The sequence below is a fragment of the Perissodus microlepis genome, chromosome 11 (genome assembly GCF_051167445.1).
Source record: "Perissodus microlepis isolate ML-2025 ecotype Zambia chromosome 11, ASM5116744v1, whole genome shotgun sequence".
NCBI classification, from domain to species: Eukaryota; Metazoa; Chordata; class Actinopteri; order Cichliformes; family Cichlidae; genus Perissodus; species Perissodus microlepis.
Window position 1 is genome coordinate 6980990 of NC_140471.1, and position 24257 is coordinate 7005246.

Sequence of the window (24257 nt, forward strand, 5' to 3'; positions counted from 1 at the left end):
CAAAAATACTGCATTGTAGAAAGAGCTAGATATCAAGACATTCAAAAGTTTAGAAGAAGTGAAATAATGGCTTTTAAACAGTGAGTCAAACTCTGTATTTTTGCACATCACAACAGAAAATACAGAACACAGAAAATGAGTAGGGAAAGAAATAGTCAAAATCTTTGGACAGCAGTCCCATGACACATCATACAGATATAAATCAACAGGAAACTGATCAGCATGTATGGAAAGGTGGTACCTTTTTGTCTGTGACATCTTTATGTCCAAAATGAGCAAATGTGAGAAGCCCTGTTGACAGATCTGTTAAAAGAGACACAAAGTTCATCAGTACCACTTTCGCACAGGTGGATCAAATGAGCATGTACACATTGCCCCCCAAAAGCCTCAAGCAAACAAAAAACAAAACAACTTTAGGCAAACACTCTTACATAACAGATCAGTATGAAGTGGTTGATTTATAAGAACAAGCAAGACTCAAGTTATTAACTACATTTAAGGGCCCTAACTCACATGCACCATGGTTCTTTGCATTACCACAACAGCAACAGAAAGAACCACAGTACACATTCAAGTAGTACATAGCTCACTTTTAAATTGTGTGCTAAGTCTGAATGGAGAACGGAGTCACTTAAATAGACTGATGAAGCCAGAAATATTACTTAACGTGTGCCTGAAAAAGTCAATAGAGCCAGGGGCACAAGAATTTACCTGTTCCAAGTTCTGTGGGATGGCCACATACTGAGCCTGCCTGTGTAGTACCAAGGCCCAGCATGGAGCCTTGATTTCTGGATGCACTCTCATCCAGATTAATCTTCAAAAGCTTGTCTGAAAGACGATGGGCTGCAATGAAGTCATCTGCATTATCCCTATAACAATAACAGGGATGTAAATAATTCAGAACACATTAGTAAAACACACCAAAGGAGAGTTAAAGTAATTACTTATCTATTAGTCAGGTTTATACTGTGTGTGTGTGTGTGTGTGTGTGTGTGTGTGTGTGTGTGTGTGTGTGTGTAAAACATTAAATTCATACTAACAACAACAGTTGTGTATCCACTTCACTGCATTTGAAACATTTTTTAAAAAAAGGGCATTTATTTTCACAGAGACGACAACGTTACACACCTCAAGTAAAATCAACATTAAAGATTAGAGTTACTACATTTCAGTATTTGGTTTCTCATCCTTCAAACTACAAAACATATATCCTGACTATTGATCCAACAATTGGAAGTTGGCTGCAGTATTACACACTACAGTTTTTTGTTTGTTTTTTTTAAGCAGAGATTTTACAGGCAACAATGAGCAGCGTGAACTACATGTATTTCTATACTCACATGTCATCTTTGAAGCTGAGGGCAAACTTGGGCGGTTCTACTCCAGATGACTGTAGACCAGCCTGCTGCAGGACTCTGCCATCCAGGTATGAAACCTCAATGGGATCGTCTCTATAAAATGAGCAAATAGTGCAAAAAGCAGCTTGTTAACACAAAAATCAACTGTAAATAATTATCAGTACCCTTAATTACATTTAGCACCTATATGCTCACCCAGAATTAATATATTACCTATAAACTTTGTTAAACATGTCAGAGACCACAAAGAGCTGCTTTTCATTGACAAATATACACAGTTGTTTGTTTTTTAGCAGGCATTTTTGCAATACTGCCATCCTTGTATTGCAAACAAAGAACCTGAGATATATTTTTAGCCTCAGAGCATTTCTAAAACAAGTCACATCAGCCCAAAGCCAACAGCATTCTCCCACCTGTTGTCAGATTCGCGTCTAATTTTAGCCACAGTAGAGGCAGCCACCGGCAGTCCTGGGCCTGATCCCAATGTCACATTTCCCAGTGTGGGGCGGCCACTGGCGCTGTCCAGAGACTTGCAGAGGAAACTTGGGAAGGCTTCATCTTCCAGTTTGTAAAAACTGTCTGCCATTGCTTTTGAAGGGAGCAGGGTGAGTGCCAAATGTGGCTTAGGTTCCGTTCAGGTGATGACCATCTGTAATGTCTAGAAAAATGAACGGTAGCAATAAAGGACCAGGTAAAACACATCTTGTGCCCATTTGTGTGCTTATTTAGCAAACATCAGCTTTTTAATACCACCTTTCAATCGTGAAAACTATTGACTTAAGTATTTTCTTTGGGGAACGTTATCATACATGTTGTTTCGCAGGTATACGGTTCAAGTCTATTGAATAAACAAATTAAGAGAACTTAACTAGCCAACTACACTAGGTGGGCTAACTTCTAAGCTAACAGGCTACTTGCTAAAAACAAAAGGGTCTGTGGAACTCGCCAGCACGTTGCAAATTTAAGCTACCCCATTGTTTTTGGTTCTTTAAGTTAGAGTGTGTAAGAAGACATTTTGCAGACAGCACATATAAGTGAACAAGCTTCACCTGCTCGCTAATTATTTCTTCTTAGACTGTTATACTCCAGCAAGGGAATTCAATTATAAACGTTTGTCGGACTTCAACTCACATTCAACACTCCAGAAGTAAGCGGGCCCAGGGATAAATAGTTTTTCTCCAACTCGAACTTTGTCCTTATAAACGGTTCAAATGCGATACCAAGTGTAGCCAAATGCCAAATGTAACTTCGAAATAACTTAGACTCATCATTATTACTTAAAATCTGACATATCAAACAAACCGTACAATAGTTCGTAGGACCAAACAGCGCCCAGAAGCCACAGGAAGCCCGCGTGAGCGTCATATCACAAAGGCGGGACTTAATCAATTTTAGACGACGCGGATTGGACAGAAAACCTATGAGGGAGGAAATTGCCGATGATGATTGGTTACTATTTATGTCATTCCAATGGATTTGGCAGCTTGGGGCCAATGACTGTATGCTTGGGGCGGTTAAGAAAAGTGCTCATTCATTTATCAGTAAAGCGCTTGTCCTCAGATGAATGAAAGACGGAATGTGCTCTTTTGAACTCCAGCCATAACTTATCTGATAATACGTATACCACTAAATTATCTGCAATAGTTGATAGGTTGTTATATTTATTATGAATTAGCGCCCAGTTATTAAGCAAAGCGTGTCACACAAGTCGTTAATGGCCAAGTGAGGATTTTCTTGTATCGTATGTCCTGCCAAACAGCTGCAAGAGTGCCGAGGGTCGCAAACAGCTGACTGCTGAAAGAGTTGTCATCCCACATCCCATGCGTTCCGTTTATTAGGAGTGCCACGATATGAAATGTTGTCCTCCCTGTCAATGTTAACCCTCTGTGAAAATACTAATGGCATATATTGTCAGTTTTGCCTAATTTTGGAGCGACATTGGCAGGAGAATAGCCCCTCGCTGACATGTGATCCTTCACAAATAACGCCAAGGAAATGTATAGCACAGCCAAAAGACAGCTGTTCACACTAAAAAGGAAAAAGTTGTATAAGGCAATATGCAACTAATGGTTAGGCCCTAAAGAAACACATCAGTGTCCAAGAGCTACCAGGTATCACCAAGTTTTATAAATGGCTAGGACAAACATAGATTCAAGAGCTTTTAAAAAATTTTTTTTTAAAACTTCCTGGCCCAAGATGACCATCATATTATTTCCAGTCAATCATGTGGAATGACTATGCCTTTCTTCTTCTTTGATTGTAAAGGAGAAGCAGTCAAAAATAACACCCCCTTTATATCATTTATTTCTGAGTCTTACTTCCACCCATTCTAATTATAGACTTCCATAAGCAGAAAGACAAACATGTCCCCCTTTCAGACACAACTGACTGAAGTTTTCCAATTTACCAGCCAAAAATACCCGATGATTGCGCGCCCCCCTCCCAACAACAAAAAAAATCAGCTTAGTTTAAAAATGCTGAGTTTATTATTCACACAATACCATATACATTATTTAAATGAATCTGTGTACCAACACATTAGATCTTCCAAAGGTTTTTTTTTTTAATAATATGCAGAGGGAAAAAACACATAAAAAAACGTTTAATTAGAAAAAAAATCTTTATTAGAAATGAAAGGAAATTTTCTTTTTCATCCAAAACTATTTCAAAAATGATACCCTGTCTTATTTAACTAAAACACACAGGGGAAGAGAAAAAAAATCATTGCCCTTCAGCTTCTGGTAAGGGCAGCAGTGCCCTGGAGGACAGCCTGTGGGGAAGAGGCTGCTGCTGAGGCTGAATGGGCTCAGTATCACAGTGCTCTATTAGGGAGGAAGGAGGCAGCAGGTGACCATACACAATACCCGCTCTAGGGGGGTCCAGAGGAGGAAAGAAATACCTGAAGTAAGAAAAAGAAGGAGGAGGAGACAAAGACGGCAAATACGTGGACGGAAAGAAAAGACAACAAAGGGAATACACAGAGGGTGAACAAATAAAAGGAAGCAAAAAAAGAGAAATTAAAAGGAGAAGGATGCATGTTTGGTCCAGACACTAAAAAGGTAAGAGGGAAGACAGTGACATTTAAAAAAAAGAAAAAAAAAGGTTTAAGCACAAAAAGAAAGGAATCAATGTTTTGCAAGGTTCATGCCAGATTTGTTGCCAAAAATGAAAGTTTCAATCAGTAATACCCAAGTATCCATTTGTGAAATGTGTTACAGAGTCTTACATTTTAAATATGGGCAAGTGGGAGCTGATGCACAAGACACGTTAGTAATATGCGGGTGGCTGGTATATCTTTGGAGAGGTCAGCTGCCGCAGGGGAGGAGCAAAGGGAGCTCTCTTGCCAATCCTGCATGCAATAAGCAGTACAACAGCACATTACTTCAAACAAAGCTCACTTCACACTTGTTTCTGATACATGAAAAACTCCACACGCTGCTCTGCAAACGCCTAAATTCAACTGAACTGAGTTAACTGGCTTACAATACACAGATATTGTGTTACTCGGGTTAGAGGGGAATCACAAGTTGAGTCAAAAACACGTACGTACAAATTTTTGTTAGGTCTGAGGTTATGGTGGAGTTGAACATAAATACAGCCACACTCTGAGCTTAGACAATTTATTTATCGTTCAAATTTTCCTCGTGCTTCATGTGCGAATGAGGGGGGAACAATGAAGGCTAAAAACAAGAACAGCTGCTGAGCCAGCAGACCAAACATGGTTTCAATAGGAAGTAATAACAGGTGTGGATACATTTCATTTGTATAAAAAGAGGAATGTGTTATCGCTCCATTCAAGGCTCGCAGTGGCTGTATTCACACTCGTTCTGTGTGTGTGTGTTTACACTCTGTTAATACGGCTCATTCAAGCTGTCCTTTCTGCTCAGCAAAGAGTTTGGCACTACCTGTTCAAGGATACATTCAAATCCAAAAGAGAAAAATAAGGAGAAAATATTCAGGATGCATTCATATATTGGCCAAATGCCTGTATCAGGTGATATCAGCATGTCTGTTAATATAAGATGGTACTTATCAACATCAGCAGCTGATATTCATTTTGTGTTGGTTAAAAAGACCAGGCAGAACTAATGGGAGGAATAAATAACAAAAACAGTCAAAAGACTGACATTTGCTATCGGCTGAGAACCTAATGATCACAAAATTCCTGCTCCACTTCAGTTTAATCATGATGTCAAATGTTGAGACTTTTGACTGAAGCTGATCAAATTCATTTACAGAATACAACCTAATAGCACAATGTTTCTGTTCTGTATCCCAAAATAGCTCTAGAAATTGAAATAACGGCCACGTATTAAACTCACATAAACACATTTATTTTCCTTTTATATATTAAGAAAACAGTTAGCCCTTGCACTCACGGTGCAAAGTGGAACCATTCTTATTACATGCATCAGTATAAATTGAGAGGAAGTCACCACCACAACACATCCGGCTCCACAGGCACAATGTAGATAACCTGTGTGGTGAAAACCAGAAGCCAAGCTCTTTGCATGAGTGCAGCACGGGATCAGTGCGAGTCCAACACGCTTGTCAGTAAGCAGCTGTACTCCCAGTCAGGGTGAGGCGTTAAAAAAACCAAAGTTGTCAGTTCTGACTGGCTTGGGCAGGGCTGGGTGAGTGGCGTCAGACGTGCCACGCCACCTACCTTCCTGCAGACATCCCGTTCAGCGCATTCTGGGAAGACTGAACAGAGGAACCTAGCACAGTACTCATGGCTGAGGGCTGACCGGATGAACCTGTAAGTGGGCTTCCATCTCCCTTCAGGATGCCGGTGCACTTCCAGTTGTCCATGTAGTTAGCTGCACAGAGACAGAAGGAAAAGTCAGCATTTATTTCGTACACAAAGGAGAAGGGGGACAATCTGACAGCTGAACTTTTCACCGTCATAGGATATTCAAGTGGGGCTCTTTTCTCCACTTGAATATCTGGTGTTCCTCCAGACCAGTGCATTTTGCTGAAGCACACAAATCATTTGATAATCTACTTGTTGCTATGAACAACTTTACTGCACAACCATTTATTGTGAAGGGATTTATCAGCTTTAGCACTTTGAGCTCATTCCTTTCAGATTTTTGAAGCCCTCCCATATCTGTGTCAGTGTAAAAACGATCACAAAAACAGTATATAATGCTGGCTCAGCAACAAACACCATTTAACAGACATGGACTCAAAGGTAGCACTTAACAGCTTTAAAAACATATTTCTCAGAAAAGGAGAGCAGGATGTGGAGAACAAAGCAGAGGTAAATTCTTTAATGCTGACAGACTGCTAACTCTGTGACTATACTTGCGTATCAACAGATGTACTATATGCACGGAGTTTGTAAAAATTGACACTTCTATTTAGCCCAACTTTTAAGACATACATTTCGTAACAAAATAAAATGAAATTTTTTAACCTGGAAAAGAGAAGCTATGGTTTTTCCTGCTGCTGATACAAACTGCATCACACAAACAAAGAGGTAATCTCAGTCAGGATGCTGGGTTATGAGTATAGAAACAAAGTCTGCTACAGCGCAAACAAACTGTTAAGATCTTTTAAAATTGGTTTTTAAAACCAAATAAAAAATAAAATAATCGTTCCCTGACTCCACCAGGCTGAATACTCGGGAGTGTGAGTGTGTATGCAGATGTTGGAAAAAAAGATAGAAGCACTGTATGAATGTGTGTTTTGGTGAAGCACTTTGAATTATAAACCAAGTAGAAAGATGCTATACAAGTATCAGTCCATTTACCAGTATATAGACACACCTGAATAAGACCCAACTATGGATGAAGGTAGATCAAACATCCAGGTAACGCCCAAAGTTACAGACACTACAGCATCCCATCTATCCAATATTTTTCAAACAAGAAGCAACTTCATATAAACTTATGGACCACTTCCAAATGATCTGGTGTGGAATGACTTGAATAACTGCACAATTTAACCTATGACTAAATCAATATTCCTAGTATTAATAGCAGCAACTGCTGCTACACAGCTACAAAGCCTGAAGCTTGGTAGGAGGGCAAAGGTTTCCTAACTGGAGGACATAATGGTTGCCAATATCAGTCTGCTTGATTACTGGAATCAATACTCTGAAAACAGACACAATGGTTAACCTGATTACAACATGTATTCACAAGTAGGTATTTGCACCTCGGTCAGTAGAGAAAAAAAAAAAAGTTGTTGTGGTTTGATGAGAACCTGTGCAAAAATGTCAGCTTTCTTTACACAGTTGAACCAACAAATCCTTTATTCTGGAAATGACCAATGGCAACTATGAGTGAACAAAAGTCATTCAATGCCCAGTGAAAAGTACTATTCACTGAACAGCCACATTAAACAGCTTTTACTAAAGCTGTCACTGAAGTAAAAGGAAGACAAACAAGCAGTTGTTAAGAGCCCCCTCACCTTTCCAGAGGCGCACACAGCCATCATCCCCAGAGGAGGCCAGCAGGGTGCTGGTGATATTCCAGCTCACACGCCACACCTGGGAGTTATGGTTGTCAAACTGAGCCACAATCTGCACCTCAAATTTGGTGGGTCCTGTGGACGTGCTCTCCTTCCTGTCAGGAGCACACAAGAAAAAGGAAATTGAATATTTATTTTGCATTATCTTAAAAAGAGAACATCTGCTCAGGAACTGCATGCAGGGCTTCAGTGCAGTATTTGTGTGACTCCACCAGTTTCTGTGCATTGTGACCTTCCATAAGACAGAGTGCAAACTCTCACCTCATCGGAACTAGCTTAAATATTCGAACATCTTTTGTTGCAATGGCGAGCACGTGGAAAGATCTTCCCAGGTTTGGAGCAAACGCGATGTCATGAACCGCATCAGTGACCGTCATGAGCGTCTCTGCTTTGGCATATTTCCTTTTAAACAGATAAATATTAAAATCTGTCATTTATTTTGGTATGTCTTCATAATGCAATGGTTAGTGCATCACTAATAACAGGGTTCATACACATTTTTCAGGGTCAAATTCAAGCAATTTTTAAGCACATTCAAGGTCAATTTTCAAGCTTTTCCAGCACATTACCAAAATAGAAGAAAGCATGTTTCACTTTGCATCATCTCAGTAAGACCTTGTAAAAATGTAAACAAATCATCTTAGGTCGACTTAAAGGTCTTTTGTTTCCCTTTTGTTAAAAGAGAAAAATGCAGCACACAAAAATAGTGAAAAAGGAAACGGTTGCCTTACATGCATATCGTGTACAAACTCAAAAACACATTCCTCTTAAAAATTAAGATGTGCAAATGTAAACAAATCAACTTGTTAGAGATCTTCATCTCCACTGTAAATAAACAACAACCCAGAAAACAAGAAAACTGCACCAAACACCACAAACACCAACAAATTAATGTCTTCTCATCAGATATTGAAGCTTCTTTCCTGTGTGACATAAAAAATAGGAGACAGATGTTTGTTTGTTTTTTTGTTCTTTTTAACTAGTTAAGCACCCACGCCCAGAAAAATGGTAAATGGCCTGTATTTGTATAGCGCTTTACTTAGTCCCTAAGAACCCCAAAGCACTTTACACGTTCAGTCATCCACCCATTCACGCACACATTCACACACTGGTGATGGCAAGCTACATTGTAGCCACAGCCACCCTGGGGCGCACTGACAGAGGCGAGGCTGCCGGATACTGGCGCCACCGGGCCCTCTGACCACCACCACCAGTAGGCAACGGGTGAAGTGTCTTGCCCAAGGACACAACGACCGAGACTGTCCAAGCCGGGGCTCGAATCGGCAAACTCCTAACTCGTGAGCCACGATCGCCCAGTGGGGACATGGGGACATTTCATTTTCGAGCAGGAAGCTCTCCCTTTTTGTTATACCCTTTAGATCAGGGGTCGGCAACCTGCGGCTCCGGAGCCGCATGCGGCTCTTTAGTCCTTATAGTGCGGCTCCGCGTGCTTTGGGAAAATAAATTAGTATTTAGCTGAAGTGTAAAAAAAAGAAAAAATGGTTCCACTTGTTCCGGAGGAGAGACGCTACTGCTTCCTCACCTGATGTAGCCTCGTCTTGCTCCACCTCTGTTAACCCCCCCAACCAGTCCCGGCAGTTGACTGTCCCCTCCTGAGCCTGGTTCTGCCAGAGGTTCCTGCCCGTTTAAAGGCAGTTTTTCCTCCCCACTGTCGCCAAGTGCTTGCTCAGAGGGGATTGTTGGGGTTTTCTCTCCTCTGCCTTTTTTCTTCATTTACTTGTTTAACTTTTTTCCTTATTACTTCATTTTACCTTGTTTCTTCATTTACTTGCTTGCTTAACTTTTTTTCAACTTATCTAAATAATAAACCATTTGAATTCATCCTTTGAGTATTTTTCATCTCATCTTTACAGAATTTTTCCAAAACATTTTCAAACATTCAGATCTGTCTTTTATTTTCTTCTTGAAACCTCATAATGAATACCCACCGTGTGTTTTCGTTGTACTCGTAGATCTGAACCTTCCCACCGTATGTTACGCTGCTGTCGTCACTCCCCACAGCAAACATGGGAGGATGGGCACGTGAGCTATTGGTAGGAGACAACGCATGGTTACACCAGCAGACTGTTATCAGCATGGTGTTACATACACATGAAAAAGTCAAGTGATACTTGCATAGCATTATTCATGATGTTGTCATACCTGCATGTCTATAAGTCACATTAAGTTTAGCTGTAAGCTGTTTTATTGAAAGAATTAGTGGTAGTAATTGAGTTATTTCATAAGCACAATAAGTGAAAATGTGTTCTAACACAGCGGTCCCCAACCTTTTTTGCGCGACGGACCGGTTTATGCCCGACATTATTTTCACGGACCGGCCTTTAAGGTGTCGTGGATAAATACAACAAAATAAAACTAGTACCGGTACCGAAAAAAAGAAGATTTATTCATAACACACGTGAAAAGACCCAGGAAAACCGAGTTAACGATAAAACCGATAACAAAATAACGCTGAAAACCGATAAAAACCCTGAAAACCATACATTTCACACCTGAGCCTCAACTCTCGCGGCCCGTTACCAAACGACTCACGGACCGGTACTGGTCCGAGGCCCGGGGGTTGGGTACCGCTGTTCTAACATATGCAAGCAAATAATATAAAAGCACTACAGCTGCTCTCTACATTTGAATCTCATCTTGGTTCCTTACACAAAGTAAACCGGCAGTCTAACCTGGAGGGGTTCCACGAGATGCAGCTGCAGCTGAGCTTGCAGGAGATCTCATGCTGCAGGGACCACTGACTCAGATTCATCACATCGGGAGCCTCGTAGATCCTCACCACCCCGTCCGCAGAGCAGGTGGTCAGCATAAGACCCATGTGTTTAGGAGCAAACTTCACATCGGTCACTGACGTTCTACTGTCCACTAGCGTGGTTCTCTTAATCTAAAAAAGCCCAACATGAAACACTCAGGTGAAATCTAACAAACAGTTATGTTAAATGGGAAATGTAATGCAAGTGTACTAACCCAGTGGCTCAGTCCTCTCTGCTTGTCATTGGACTCTCCTACGATCTCCTCCCAAACAGCAGCTGTTCTGTCAAAGGAGCAAGAAGCTAGAACCTGTCCAAACTCTGGATGCGCCCAGGTCACTCGCCACACTGATCCACTGTGTGTCTGCACATAACAGCATTCATCTATTAACTCCATCGATACTTTGAATTTCATGCTGTGTTCATACTCAAAAACACAAACATAAAGTAATAAATAAAAAAGAAAAGGAAATTATGGTGGTTTACCTTCCAGCTGGCTGTGCAGTGCCACTCTCCGTTCTCACTTTTGTCCCAGACCTGAGTGGAATAAAATCACAACCTTGAATACTCCTCACGTGTCTGTGCACAATTATCACCGGTTTTGCACTGACATTTGTATGTACGTCCTTTATCATGTCGTCACATAATAAACACTACATCGATAGCTCTGTCGGAAAACTGCAGTGCTTAACTACACTACTATGCTATAGAGCTTATCTGTGGCCAGCCTAGCTCGTGTGCTACAAGCACCAGAGCTAACAGACTAGCATATTAAACTGAGATAATTTCCCTCGAGTGTAAGAAACAGCGGAAGATTTCTCAAACAACCTCATGCCACGTCTGTCAACGACTGCAGGAAAACGAGTCAGTAATTTCAGTATGTAAGGTGAGAGTGTCGGTAATGTGGGCAAGGCTATCCTGCTAGCTGTAACGGCTAATGCTAATATTAGCAAACTATGATGTACAGCTCACCTTGACACTTTGGTCGCTGGAGCAAGTCGCCATCCTCCGGCCGTGAAAATCATACGATACGTCATGAATTAGATCTTTATGATCTGCCGCGATACTACGCGCAACAAACATGATGACAACTATGTACCGGCAACTCTAGCTGGGACGATTAGCTGGCTTGTGCTGTGTTTATTTGGCGGTAATGTGATTGTGTGTAGTACAAGCTATTGACCACACGGCGGCGCATGCACACAAATTTTAAGCAGCTCAATGCGACTTTGGGGTTCTTTATAAGAAGATAAAATATAACGAAAGCTATTCGGTGAAAAAGTGCTACAGCCAGAGTTACTTTGAACAGACAGATTAATAGGTTTATTAATACACAACTGCCAAAATAAATATAGTATGTAATATACTGTCAAAGTTACTGCCGCCTCTTGCGCGGTTGCCAGGTTTGATCCAACTGACAGTTTCTATCTTCGCTAACTTTATTACTAAAAGTTAATTTCAAGTAACAATATTTAAACAGATTTGTGCAAAGGAATTTTGTAAAGGCAAAAAATAATAGTACTTAAAAACATTCAGTAGATTTATTGTGAAAGAACTTTTATGCGTTCAATAAGATTATTGCATTAATTAATTAAATTAATGCATTAATTGAAATACTGCAATATACCTTGTTTTTTTTGTTTTGTTTATTTGCTTGTTTTTAGTATTTGAAATACGGCCAAACGAATCTGCCAGTTAGAAACAACTGAATAGAACACTGAGCTAAGTGTCAATATCCTTTCTTGTGTTTTTTTATATTAATGTTAATATCAGATTTTTGTAGTTTAGTGTCCAGAGGATTTGTGTGTGTGTGTGTGTGTGTGTGTGTGTGTGTGTGTGTGTGTGTGTGTGTGTGTTTGCGGAAGGCTGTGATGAACGCATATCTGGCAACCCGGGTCAGTCAGCGTGCAGGCAGGCAGGCAGCAAGCAAGCAGTATTGTGCCGGAGCAGCAGACTCCCCGCAGGGATTCCTAGGGTTACACACACTGCTGTTTAGATGGCTGACAGAAAGGAGTAAGTTGGTGAACGGTGCTGAAAACACTCTGAGATTATTCCGGCAAGTGTCTGGGTTCACTAACTACAACACAATGGAGCAAGAATTTCAAGACATTGATTCGTCGGGGAGATGGCAAAACCTTTACAATGTAAGTCGGGACACTGACCGGGCCTCTCTTGTTTCTATGACGATCGGTTGCTAACTAACTTAGCTAGCTAATTTGATAGCTATCAAGTTAGACACCACTTAGAGTTTTTGGTCACTTTTCATCCACGCTTTTAATTGTGTAAATTTCTACACTAAGCGACATGACTTCCAGGTTCTTTATACATATTGGAGTGCAATTGGTAAAGACGAATGAGTAACTAGCATTTCGCGCTAGCTGACTTCCGTAGCTGGAAAACGTGCATCGGCACGATCTTCACTTCGGTTAGCTAATGCTGGCTGACGCTAGCAGACGTCAGCCGCAGTTTCTGAGAACTCATCAGGACTTCCACAGAAAAGCGTGTTGTGTTTTACCACGCAGCACAGCATTTCGTTTATAATATCTCTGTTCCGGTTAAACTTTGGCTATGACCCTGTAATGTGCAGCTGCGAACTACAAAGATACCATGTAACTAGAACTGTTTTTTTACACATCAGTGTTAATAAATTAAGAAGAAATGAACGTGCACACTTTATACATTTTTAGAAAATGTTTTTTAAAAAACCCTTTTAAAACTTTTTTTGACAGGGGGGTATATATAAAAAGTGGATGATAAGTAATTTCATAAAAGATCAAATTTCTTTCATGCTAACGTCAGGCTCCCAGTCCTACTGAGAATTAAAGTGGGATTAAACAGAAATGAGAATACTAATACTTAATTTCATTTCTTACCTATTTTAAGGATAATGTCGTTAGCATGATAATATATTTAAACCAATAGTGCTCATTGTACATAATGATGCTTTTCAGTTCCATATGTTATTGGTTTATCTCTGTCAGTTCATTTCTAATACAAGTCCCAAGCTTGAATAAATGGGGAGGTTTAAGGAAGTCAAATATGCAGACCAAGAATACAGCATCATGTCTTAGTACATCTATGCACTGAAACTGTACTTTGTGTACCACTAAAAATTACTTTTGCCACTAGTCTTATCCATGGTGCTGTAGCTCAGTGGCAGTGAGGGGACACGCCCCTGCTCACGACAGTATTCTTGGGAGTGTCAAAAATAATTTTTGTTCTCTTTTATTCTTTTCTTGTCTCCAGTAAAACTGCTTCTGTTCCCCAGAATGAAATAATAATAGAACTGTGCTCGCCCTTTGGCCTTGCCCATGCAGACTGTGTTGTAAAAGGAAAACAACAGCCTGAGGCATTGCAGTAGATTAAGTTTGACAAATGACAATGAAAACAAAGCAGACCAGTTGTGATTAATTGAGTACAAAGGATTGAGGACCTTTGATCTCTGTATGGTTTTTCTTTTAATGTCATTACTGGTCACCACTCCAGTAAAACTGGAGGCACATGAATTGAACAGGTTGTGTCACAGTTTCCTGTCGCTGTCAAAGCGATCCTTCTGAGTTCCTGTTTGGTTTCTCATCTGCAACAGGAGATCCGTAACCAAGCCAGTGAATATTCCTACAAAGTGGCCAAGCTTCCAGTGAATCGGAATCTCAACCGCTACAGAGATGTCAGCCCATGTGAGTGTTACGACAGTTAAGGCTCTCAGTGACGATATGTGCTGCCGAGAATGACGTAGTCATAATTGCTCTGTGATCTCTTGCTTGGTTTCAGACGATCACAGTCGGGTAAAACTTGAAAACTCTGAAAATGACTACATCAATGCAAGTTTAGTCGATGTGGAAGAAGCCCAAAGAGCTTACATTCTTTCTCAGGTATGTAGATTGTAGGACAAGCAGTGTACACTGAACTGTCTGCACGGATATCTGTTGAACACATCTGCGTGCCACTCAAAGGAAAATTCACAGGATTTGAGTTTGGCATTTTGGTAGTTGTTCATGATCTCTGGATGTTATTTGTTTATGTGGATTTTCTACTTTTGCTTTGACAGGGCCCCTTGAGGAATACATGCGGCCATTTCTGGCTGATGATTTGGGAACAGAGTTGCAAAGCTGTTATAATGCTCAACAGAGTGATTGAAAAAGGATCTGTGAGTACACTGCAGCACCTTCTAATTATTATGTTCTGAAGTCCCCCTGCTGTTTAGGTTAGTTTGAAAGTTTGAGGAGACATATCTTTATTAATAGATGTAGATACATTTGCTCATCCCAAAAGGTTTGAGATCAATTGTCTTTGTCATTCCTATTTCCACTGATGCTAAAATTCTGTGCATTTACAAGATGAAATAGAATCCAAGATACGTTTTATTGTGTTTTCTTTCTAGTGTACCCACTTTTATCTGGTAGACTAGAAAGGATTTCAGCCCTGTCTTGGAGTTTTCAAAAAGATGATCAGATCTACTATAAAATTTAATTGGCTTGTTTTTCATGCATGTGCCATCTCTTCACCACGTTTCATGAAATTCACCGTGGTAGGTGTAATCATGCTGACAGACAGATTGAGATGCAAAGAATGCCACAATTTTGAAAAAATGAATTGAAATACTGAAGAGCTGCACATGTTTAAATTCGTTATGGATCAAAGCCTAATTGAGATATTTTGGGCAGTTATGACTCAAATTCCTTTACTTGACAATGGGGAAAAAATGAATTTCCTTACATTAAAAAAAATCCAGTTTAAAATGTCTTTTTCTTGCTCTGTGGTGTTATACTTCATCAGAACTCTGTGTTTCACAAGATTGTCTTAAGCTCTGTGGTCATGTTTTAAGTTGTACTGTATGTAAAGTTTCAGTTCTGTTGTTTCCATTTATTTGAAACTTTACCCACAGTTCCAGGAAAGTTACTGATTACTTAGTTTCTTTTTGCATTTAGTTTTGAATGTGTTTTTTTTATTATTTTTAGTTTCACTTGTATTTGGTTTTCATGTTTCAGTTTAGGTTTTACTCTCTAAAAAGGTTTCATTTTCAGTGAGGTTTCATTGTTGTGTGTTTCATTGTTTTTTTTTATTTGTTTGTTTGTTTTGTTTTTTAAGTTTTAGTAAACAGTTTTTTTTTCTCTCTCTCCACACTTTGGTTTTTAGTTGAGTTTAGTGTAGCTAACTATCATGGCCTTGGTGCCAAGAACAACCTATGGAAACTGGAAACAAGCTGTCAGGTACTTCGGTGTACAAGAACGTAATTAGTTGTTCTCTTTGCACACGGTTGATTTTCCGAATCGGAGAAATGGTGTACATATGTGCAACTGTTCTCAGTATTTAAGTCAGAAGTTCTTCAAATGGCTCGAGGCACATGACAGCCTATCCATGAGTAACTGAATGTATTTGTCTCAACAGGAAAAGTGCGCGCAATACTGGCCTACCACCGAGGAGCTACAGATGTCTTTCACAGACACAGGGTTTGTTGTGAGGCTACTGTCAGAGGAGGACCAATCCTATTTCACAATCAGATTGCTGGAACTGCAAAATACAAAGGTGAGTATGCAAGGGTGCCTATTGGTTAATAGCATCTGTCTTGAGTTTCAGCATGGTTTTAAGCACTGCTTAACCAGTCTCTTACCATTTAAGTGTAATAGCATGTAGCTGAAAAAAGACTGTGATTTCAGAGTGTGTAATGTTTTCCTAGTGACAAATCAGCTAAGTCATGCAGAACTGTGTCTATACAATGCTCCAGTCTTGACCAAACATTATGCCTACCACAGACAGAGGAGTCAAGAGAGATCTATCACTTTCACTACACCACATGGCCTGACTTCGGTGTTCCAGAATCCCCTGCCTCCTTTCTCAACTTCCTCTTCAAGGTTCGGGAGTCTGGCTCGCTGGACCCGGAGCATGGGCCCTCAGTGGTGCACTGCAGCGCTGGGATTGGTCGCTCAGGGACCTTTGCCTTGGTGGATACCTGTCTAGTTTTGGTGAGAAGGGGAGTGGGGAAATGTCACTGAAAGCCTGCATCTGTTAAAGAGAATTCTTTCGCAAGAGGTTCTCATTACAATTACTACAGTCTGATGATGGTAAGATGAGGCGTTCATGCTCTGATTGTACTTGTGTGCTGATAACGTGCTTACAGAGCAGTGTCGACGTGTAGGTATTCAGCGTGAGTGTGTAAAGTCTGGAATATTTTAACTGGAGCAGAGAAGAGGCCCTTAACTGATTATTTCTTGGGAAATGTTTCTCAGGAATAACTCCTAAATTACCACAATTCCACATGTGTCTGCAACTATATGGAACTAAATTCCCAATTCTTATCATGTCTTGATGAGTTTTAAAGCTCTAAAAGCAAAAAGAAGATGAATCTTATTTCACTAGAAAGTTTTGCAAATTTCCTGTGGCTGTTTGACTTGTCTGTCGGCCTTGTTAAAATGATTTTTTTTTTTTTTGGCCAGCTGTTAGGTTAACCAGACCTTAAGTGCTGTAGGTCTTTCATTATTGTTCAACACTACACCAAAAGTAAGTAGTGGGTTGAACAGAAGGAGATCTTCAGCCTCTTCTATGAATCAAACGCAGCATATGCAGGATGTCTCTCCATTATCTGATTTCAATTACCTAAAGATGGACAAGCAGGTTATCACCTGCAGAGCATTATCACCTTCATAAGTCAGCCCAGAATGATAAACTAACACAGGCAGAAAGCAACACCACTACAAATCCGTGATGTGTGAGTGTGATAGGAAAAGCCCTGTGTAGTAGTGCAATAATAAAAGTGCTGCATGAATGTATATGCACTTTTAAGTGCTTTGGTCAGTAAGACTGGATAAGTGCTATATTAATAAAGTCTAGCCTAAAAGGAGCAAGGAGAAAGAAAGGTGGCTAGAATGCACATAGAGTTACTAGGATTACAGTATTGTATTAAGACATGGAAGAATTCTCTAATCTGCATAGGGTCAAAGGTATACATACACACAAATCTGCTAGTCCTAAAGATTCTGTAATATGTTTTAACTCTACAAAGCCAAGGGTTATAGACTTCTTCTTAGTGATCATGATTGCAGACAACTGGCAGTTTCTCTTTGGCGTGATTAAAATGATTTGTTTGGCAGCACTCATTGGACTGACCAGAACAATGGGAAATATGGGGGAACTCAGTGAAGCTCTAAGAAGGAGAATTGTAGATTTAGACAAATTGGGAAGGTCACTTTGAGCCAAAAAATTGCCAATTTTAAGATCATCGGTTCAAACAGTTATATGTAAGATCAAGTTGCTTGGATTTGTCACAACTTTTCCAAGAACTGCCATGAACTGCAAATTGCTGGAACACCAGCATCACTATCCACAGTGAAGTCAGTTTTACGGAATCATGGACTAAGAGGATGCTGCTCATGAAAGTAGCTCCTGCTTCAAATTCAACACCTTCAGCCTTCTGGAGAAAAGTTTTATGGGGGCTGGTTTTGGGTTAGGTTTTGGAAACTTAAGCAAGAATTCCTTCAGAGCCTTGCCCTGCTTTTTAAACCCCAAATAGAAAATTTAAAAAAAATTAGTCTTCTGGCCCATCACCTCAAATAACCTTTGAATGTCACCCTGTGCATAAACAAACAAGGCTATCTGTCAGATGTTTTGTGCCGCTCCTTCCTAATAAAGCAACAAGCAAAAACAGCCTCTTTGCTCTTGTGGCTTTTAAAAGTTGTACAACAATGGTGCTGTAAGAAAACATCAATCAGCCTTCAATGCTCCGAGCCCCACCTCAAAGGTTCCTGAACATTTAGAAAGTATGGGTGACCTGTGCACACCTCGGTGCCATGTTACCATGAACACCTTCATACTGCGGATAGAATCATGCCAGAAGAAAGTGAATCTGTCCCTGCTTGCGATATTTTTACTGGTCAAATTAACCATTCTATACAGGCTTTTTATATATCCATTGTACGTTAGGAAATTATCACATTTATTCTATGTCAGATATTAATTAGAAACCCTAAAGTGTAAAGCTGTCACAATGTAGGAGACACAACGCACAAAAAAACAAGTGAATTCTAGTGGGAACTCTTTCTGTTCTCACTTCCTAGTCAGCTGGAAAGCACAGGTTTAAAGATCCTGAAATTTCTGCCAGTTAATGTACGTGGTAAAAGCTCCCATAAATAAAAACAGATTTTGCTCTGCGGTGTATTTAACTCACCTGTTAAATACGCAGTTTATGAGTTACGATTTGGAACAGCTAAAACGTATTTCTTCCCAGCACTCACATCTTAAGCAGCATTAGACTCTGAGACAGATTGGTAAGTTGTTTGAACATGCACCTTAAATCAAACCACTCCCTCACAGAAAGATTACCCCGATTTTTCTCAAATGTAAAACATCTTTTGAAACTTCTCAATATTACAGCTCATGACTTCCTAAAGGAAAACAAAGGTGTGATATCCTGTGCACCTGATGTGATTCCCTATTAAGCGGTTATTCCACAGTATTCCATAAATGGAAAAATCTGTTTTTGCAGATGGAGAAGAGGAAAAACCGGTCATCAATGGACATACAAAAGGTGCTACTTGGCATGAGGGAATACCGCATGGGCCTGATCCAGACCCCTGACCAGCTCCGCTTTTCATACATGGCTGTCATTGAGGGAGCCAAGCTCATCCTGACAGACAACTCAGAAACACAGGTAGTCACAAGAATGATTGAAAGCTTGTAAAAGTCTGGCTCTAAATAAGCTTTTGTACCAACACCAGAGTTATCTGACTTTCAGTAACCACCCGAAGAGCAGTGTTACTCCAATAAAAGACAGAGGCATTGTTGTGGTTTCAAGTTTTGCTTTCAGTTTTGCTCAAAAGCCGGCATCAGACGCTGAAAGAGGTGGTGATGACTGATTTTCAATGTTTCTTTGACATTTTCTGGGAAAGTGAAGCTAATCATTTGAAAGCATTAAAGGGAAATGAGAAATTTTAAATGATATGTAGCACTTAGGTTGAGAAACATTGGCTTGTATATAAGTATATTAGAATCATTCTGTTTTACTCCAGAGAAGTGAAAATAAACATAATAGTAAAGTTTAAGGTGACATGTGGGCTCTCTTGGTTTTCTACCATCCTTTCACGGTCTGGTTAGCTTGGAAACGGGTCTTGAATTGCATTCTTTAAGGCATTAAAGTCTTAAGTTTTCAACTGTACATGCTGAAACCTGCAAAAATCCTGTCTAAATGTTCTCTTGCTGCATCAACACAAAATTGCCTTCGACGCAGACCCCATTAAACACAACCTCACAATAAAATGAAGTGATTACCAGAGTTTCAAGCCCTGCCAACAGTAATTTTAAATGTTACAAACTTCCTAATTCTATTTCATTTTTTTGGAGTCTTTCTTCAGAGCCATCAGAAAATGTCTAATTAAAGTGGTGTGTGGGTGCTTTCCCATAACAACGAATAGGGCCTCTTTAATTTATAAGGTAACTGTCAAAATAATGGCCGACTCACTTGACAAACTAACTAGATCCTCACACTTGTTATGTAATGACTATACAGACGCTCTTTGATCATTTGCGTCTTGCAGGTGCCCTTTCTTTACCAGAATTTTAGTTTTGCCACTTGCAAACTAAATGATGAGAATGTGAGCCAACATATTTAAAAATCAGGAATTTAAGCTTTTATTTTGGAAAAGGATCACTATTCTCTTCCCCTCTGTCATAAGCTGACAATACACTGAAATTTTCCTTCTTGGTTGTCTCTGCATGTCATCCTCTTTGTTAGAACAAGCTGACACAGCTGTCCAGAGATGACCTGGAGCCAGATCTACCCCCTCCACCACCTCCACCTAGACCTCACCTTAACGACAGCAGACCCAACGGACCCCACCTAGAGTCTCAGGCCCCCTCAGGAGACGGGCTTGCAGGAGAGCCAGATGCCCAAGATCACAATAAGGCAGACAATTCTGGGCAGTAAGTAACAGAACTGAAGTTTGGCAGATTAAAAATTAAGCGTTGAAATCTGCTGACTTGTTTCCATCCATGCGCTGGGATTCAGTTTATCTTTTTGAGCACATAGAAATCAGGTTTCACCCTTTTATTTGTCCATCTTTGTAGTAAAGCTTTGGTACAGCAGTGACACAATGTGTGGGGATTAAAGTGAGTATTACCCTGTTGTTTATTGTTGGACTGCTGTACACTCTCTGTCTATTTCAGGGTCCGAAAGCGACACCGTGAGGAAAGGATTGCCAGCACAGCACAGAGGGTCCAACAAATGAAACAGAGACTGACAGAGTCTGAGAGGAAACAGGAGAAGTGGCAGTACTGGAGACCCATCCTGTTCAATGTCGGCGCCGGCGCCGGGGCTGTCTTGGCCATAAGCCTGCTGTACTGGATGTATTCCCAGTGAAGCACTGCGGGTCACTTAAAACTGACTCCTATTTTGCACCGGTACCTGAGATTAGGTACTTCTTCTCGACGTAGACTTAGACAGTAATATGTGCAGAATTGAGGGTATTTATTTCTCAAGGTCAAAATGCGGGAGCGCTAGATCAAACGAGCGTCTGTATATTTTTCATGTAAGATCGAAACAAAAAAATAGTAACATCTCAGGATCTCGGTGCCAGCACGATGATTTAATTTCCTTTCCTTCTTGTCACTGCTCATGAATGTACTGTATCATAGCAAAAATGGCTTTGCAGAAACTTACTAAAGGTGCAGTACAAAGAGAAATATATAGTGACAGGTTTATTTTTACATTCTTTATTTGTAATAGTCAGATATTTGTCGATCAACACGTTTTGCATTTCAGAATGACTTGTGTTGACTTGTTCATCCTACTGTAGACTTGTAGGAAAACTCCAGAGCCAAGATTCAGCTGTAGGATTTTACTTTTCTTTAGTTTTAATGTAATATAATGAAATGCATGCATTCTGCGGTTTTCCAGACCACCACTTGTTCTTCCGTTCACATTTAGCAGGGCATCCCAACATGGCCAGAAGAATATTTTTGTGTGAGTGGACACTTCATAGGGAGCTTCCTTGCCAATGTTTCAGACTCGGCTAGAGTGGTCATTTTCTGTTATGTGCACACTTTTTTTTTTTTTTTTTGCCTGCCTTTGTTAGCTGCCACATGGATCACAAACGTTGCCCCTTAGCAAGTTATTTACCCACTGGATGGGTTGGTCTGTGTATGTTCAGGTGATCACGCTGTTTTTGTTTTTTGTTGTTGTTTATTTTAAGAAACCAAAGCCTGTTTTTAGGAAGATAACAGTCAGACAAGCTCCTGATGATGAACCCTCGCATACTCCCCTCACGTTGAATGTATATTCTGTTGAATCTCTCTGTCATAACTGACACCTGTATTACAGAATGATGCTAGTACCGTTCTACATTCTGTCCGTGTTTTGAACCCACATGATCGCCGATTCGGTTTTCAATTGACTGGGACCAATCCAAAGCTACAATAGTACAATTTAGAAGCTGAAGGAGAGCACCTTGGATTAAATTTAGAAGAGAGCGATGTGGGGTGGTTGAAAAAGCTTTTAATGTGCCTTGAAATGTGTTAAATACGGAAAGGAGGGAAAAAAAGTGCGCTCCCAGAATGTTGTTTTTTTTTGTTTTTGTTTTTTTTTTTGGTATGTGCGATCAGTACAGAAAATTGTCGTGTCGCACATAATGTGAGTAACATGTTTGCACTGCAATGACCAGATTAGAGGTGGTGTACAGTAACATGCGTCTGAGTTGATTGAACATTGAATGTGTCATTAGCATGTATCGACTCCTGAAGTGAAATTTTTGATTGGCTACCGTAGAACATGGCTTTTATTTTATTATTATTGTTATTTTCTTATTTAACAATAATATAGTGTAACATTCCATTCATTTATTGTTTTCTGTGTACCGTTTTCAGGGGAGTTTTGTACACTGTTGAGCTGCAGCGTGGAACATGACAGAAGACTTTTGATGAGAAAAATGACAAAACCACAACAAAAACATTAAATACTTCATAAAAAATAAAATATTCTTTTTTTTTTTTCTTTCTTTTTTTTATAAACAAAAATTTGCTTGCTTGTTCTTTAATTCTGTATCCGTAAAGCAGCTTACTCACAGCTCTTCCCATCCCACCCACTTTCTGTGCTGTTACTCATAATTTCATTCTGACCATGAGCTAAATCAATGCAGACAGACTGGAGACCTCTCACTGTGGATTCCAGGAATTGATTCAATATTTCAAGAAGAGGCCATGCTCACATTGACTGCTGTAGTAATTTCATTTTCTCTTGTCTGGGACTGTGTGTGGTTTGTGTTGAATGTATTTTGTGCCTTTGCACTTATTTCAGCTTGTCTGTATGATGTTGGCTCGATCTCTTCTTTGTCGTTATATTGTACAGCTCCTAATTCTGGTCGTTTTAGAGGTTGCCACAGCAAATCATCTGCCTCCCTCTTACACTGTCTAGCATCCTGCTCTGTCACACCAATCCTCTGCATCTCCTCCTTCTGTACACCCATGAACCTCCTCGGAGATCTTCCGCTCTAGCTTCCTTTTTGTCTGTGTCACCATCTCAAAGAGACAATATGTAAACCTCACTTTCAGTGTTGTTGCTGTCCTTTCACCCCTGATGACATTTATCTTCTACCCTGCCTGCACTCTGTTCCTCACCTCTCCTCTGCACTGTATTTTCACTCTCTCTACTACGATAAGGTCATCTTTCCACCTGTTTCCCTCTCATTCACACTTGTATTTTGTGTTACTCCTGCTGACTTTAATCCTCGACAGTGCATACAACTACCTCTATGGGCTCTGGTCCACCTGCTTCCCAATCACACTACAGATCAGTGTCATCTGCAAACATCATAATCCGTGTAGACTCCTGCCTGACCTCAACTGTCAATATATGCCCATCGCCGCTGCAAACAAGAAGGGGCACAGAGCAGATCCTTGATCGTTTGTAACTCCTACTGCATGCATCACCACTGTCTCATTGTCCTCATACATGTCCTGCACTACACACACACTTCTCTGGCCCTCTTGACTTCCTCATACAGTACCACAGTTCCTCTCTTGGCGCTGTTTCTCTGGATCCACAAAGGCACAGTGAAGCTCCTTCTGACCTCTATACTTCTCAATGATTACTCTTAAACATAACATCACATCTGTAGTGCTCTTTCCCTGCATGAGGCCATACTGATGCTCACTGATCATCACCTATATTAACTTAGCTTCAGCAACTCTTTCCCATATCTTCATGGTAATGGCCCCATCAGCTTTATCCCTCTGTAGTTACTACAGCTCTGCACATCACCCTTGTTCTTCCCCACCCTTGTTCTTGTGTTAAACAATCTGGCTAAAAAGTCCACTTTCTCCTAGACATCTCCATACCTCCACAGGTATGGTGTCTGGACCAACTGCCTTTCTACTCTGCATCCCCTTATATCTGCCCTCCCATCCTCCTTACCAATCCTTGGCTCTTCCTGATTCACTGTCCTCCATCCATCCTCCTTTCTCTCTCATTTTCTTCATTCACCTGCTCCTCAAAGTACTCCTTCAGTCTTCTCAACTCCATTTCTTCACTTGTTTAGCATATTTCTAAATCTGTCCTGAATCACTCTAACCTGCTACACATGCTTCCCAGCTCGATCTCTCTGCCTAGCCAATCGGTCGTTTTGTCATCCATTAGTATTCAGTCTCACATACAACTTAAAACCTTACA

General features: G+C 40.3%; 3 protein-coding genes across 7 annotated transcripts in view; 1 reads left to right on the plus strand and 2 right to left on the minus strand.

Moving 5' to 3' along the window:
• The window catches only part of cep192 (centrosomal protein 192), a 31404-nt gene extending 28672 nt beyond the window's left edge, over positions 1-2732 (minus strand). Inside the window, exons 1-5 of the mRNA XM_084943635.1 lie at positions 2490-2732; positions 1772-2016; positions 1341-1451; positions 712-869; positions 242-303 (exon numbers count right to left, since the gene is read on the minus strand). Coding sequence (XP_084799761.1) covers positions 242-303; positions 712-869; positions 1341-1451; positions 1772-1944 — 504 coding nt within the window. The 5' untranslated portion in view covers positions 1945-2016; positions 2490-2732. The remainder of the gene's footprint in view (positions 1-241; positions 304-711; positions 870-1340; positions 1452-1771; positions 2017-2489) is intronic.
• A 1089-nt stretch (positions 2733-3821) lies between these two features.
• Positions 3822-11786, minus strand: seh1l (SEH1-like (S. cerevisiae)). 4 transcript variants are annotated; one of them, XM_084944438.1, is made up of 10 exons: positions 11579-11785; positions 11093-11143; positions 10824-10970; positions 10529-10740; positions 9785-9883; positions 8097-8237; positions 7776-7930; positions 6025-6178; positions 4585-4707; positions 4159-4409 (listed from the first exon to the last, which is right to left on the minus strand). In XM_084944438.1, exons 1-9 carry the CDS (start codon positions 11687-11689, stop codon positions 4626-4628), a joined length of 1152 nt encoding a protein of 383 aa, XP_084800564.1. In that variant the 5' UTR covers positions 11690-11785; the 3' UTR covers positions 4159-4409; positions 4585-4625. The 4 variants fall into 4 exon arrangements, with proteins under 4 accessions (XP_084800562.1, XP_084800564.1, XP_084800563.1 ...); XM_084944439.1 differs by having other exon boundaries at positions 4172-4257; XM_084944436.1 differs by lacking the exon at positions 4585-4707 and having other exon boundaries at positions 3822-4257; positions 11579-11786.
• A 649-nt stretch (positions 11787-12435) lies between these two features.
• LOC146377145 (tyrosine-protein phosphatase non-receptor type 2-like) lies at positions 12436-23266 on the plus strand. Of its 2 annotated transcripts, XR_014801630.1 has the most exons (10): positions 12436-12750; positions 14193-14283; positions 14378-14478; positions 14655-14753; positions 15995-16132; positions 16360-16569; positions 19086-19250; positions 20331-20518; positions 20762-21009; positions 22457-23266. XR_014801630.1 is itself a non-coding variant. In XM_084943582.1 (9 exons), exons 1-9 carry the CDS (start codon positions 12478-12480, stop codon positions 20952-20954), a joined length of 1458 nt encoding a protein of 485 aa, XP_084799708.1. In that variant the 5' UTR covers positions 12436-12477; the 3' UTR covers positions 20955-23258. The 2 variants fall into 2 exon arrangements, 1 of the variants encoding a protein (XP_084799708.1); XM_084943582.1 differs by having other exon boundaries at positions 20762-23258.
• The last annotated feature ends 991 nt before the right edge of the window (positions 23267-24257 follow it).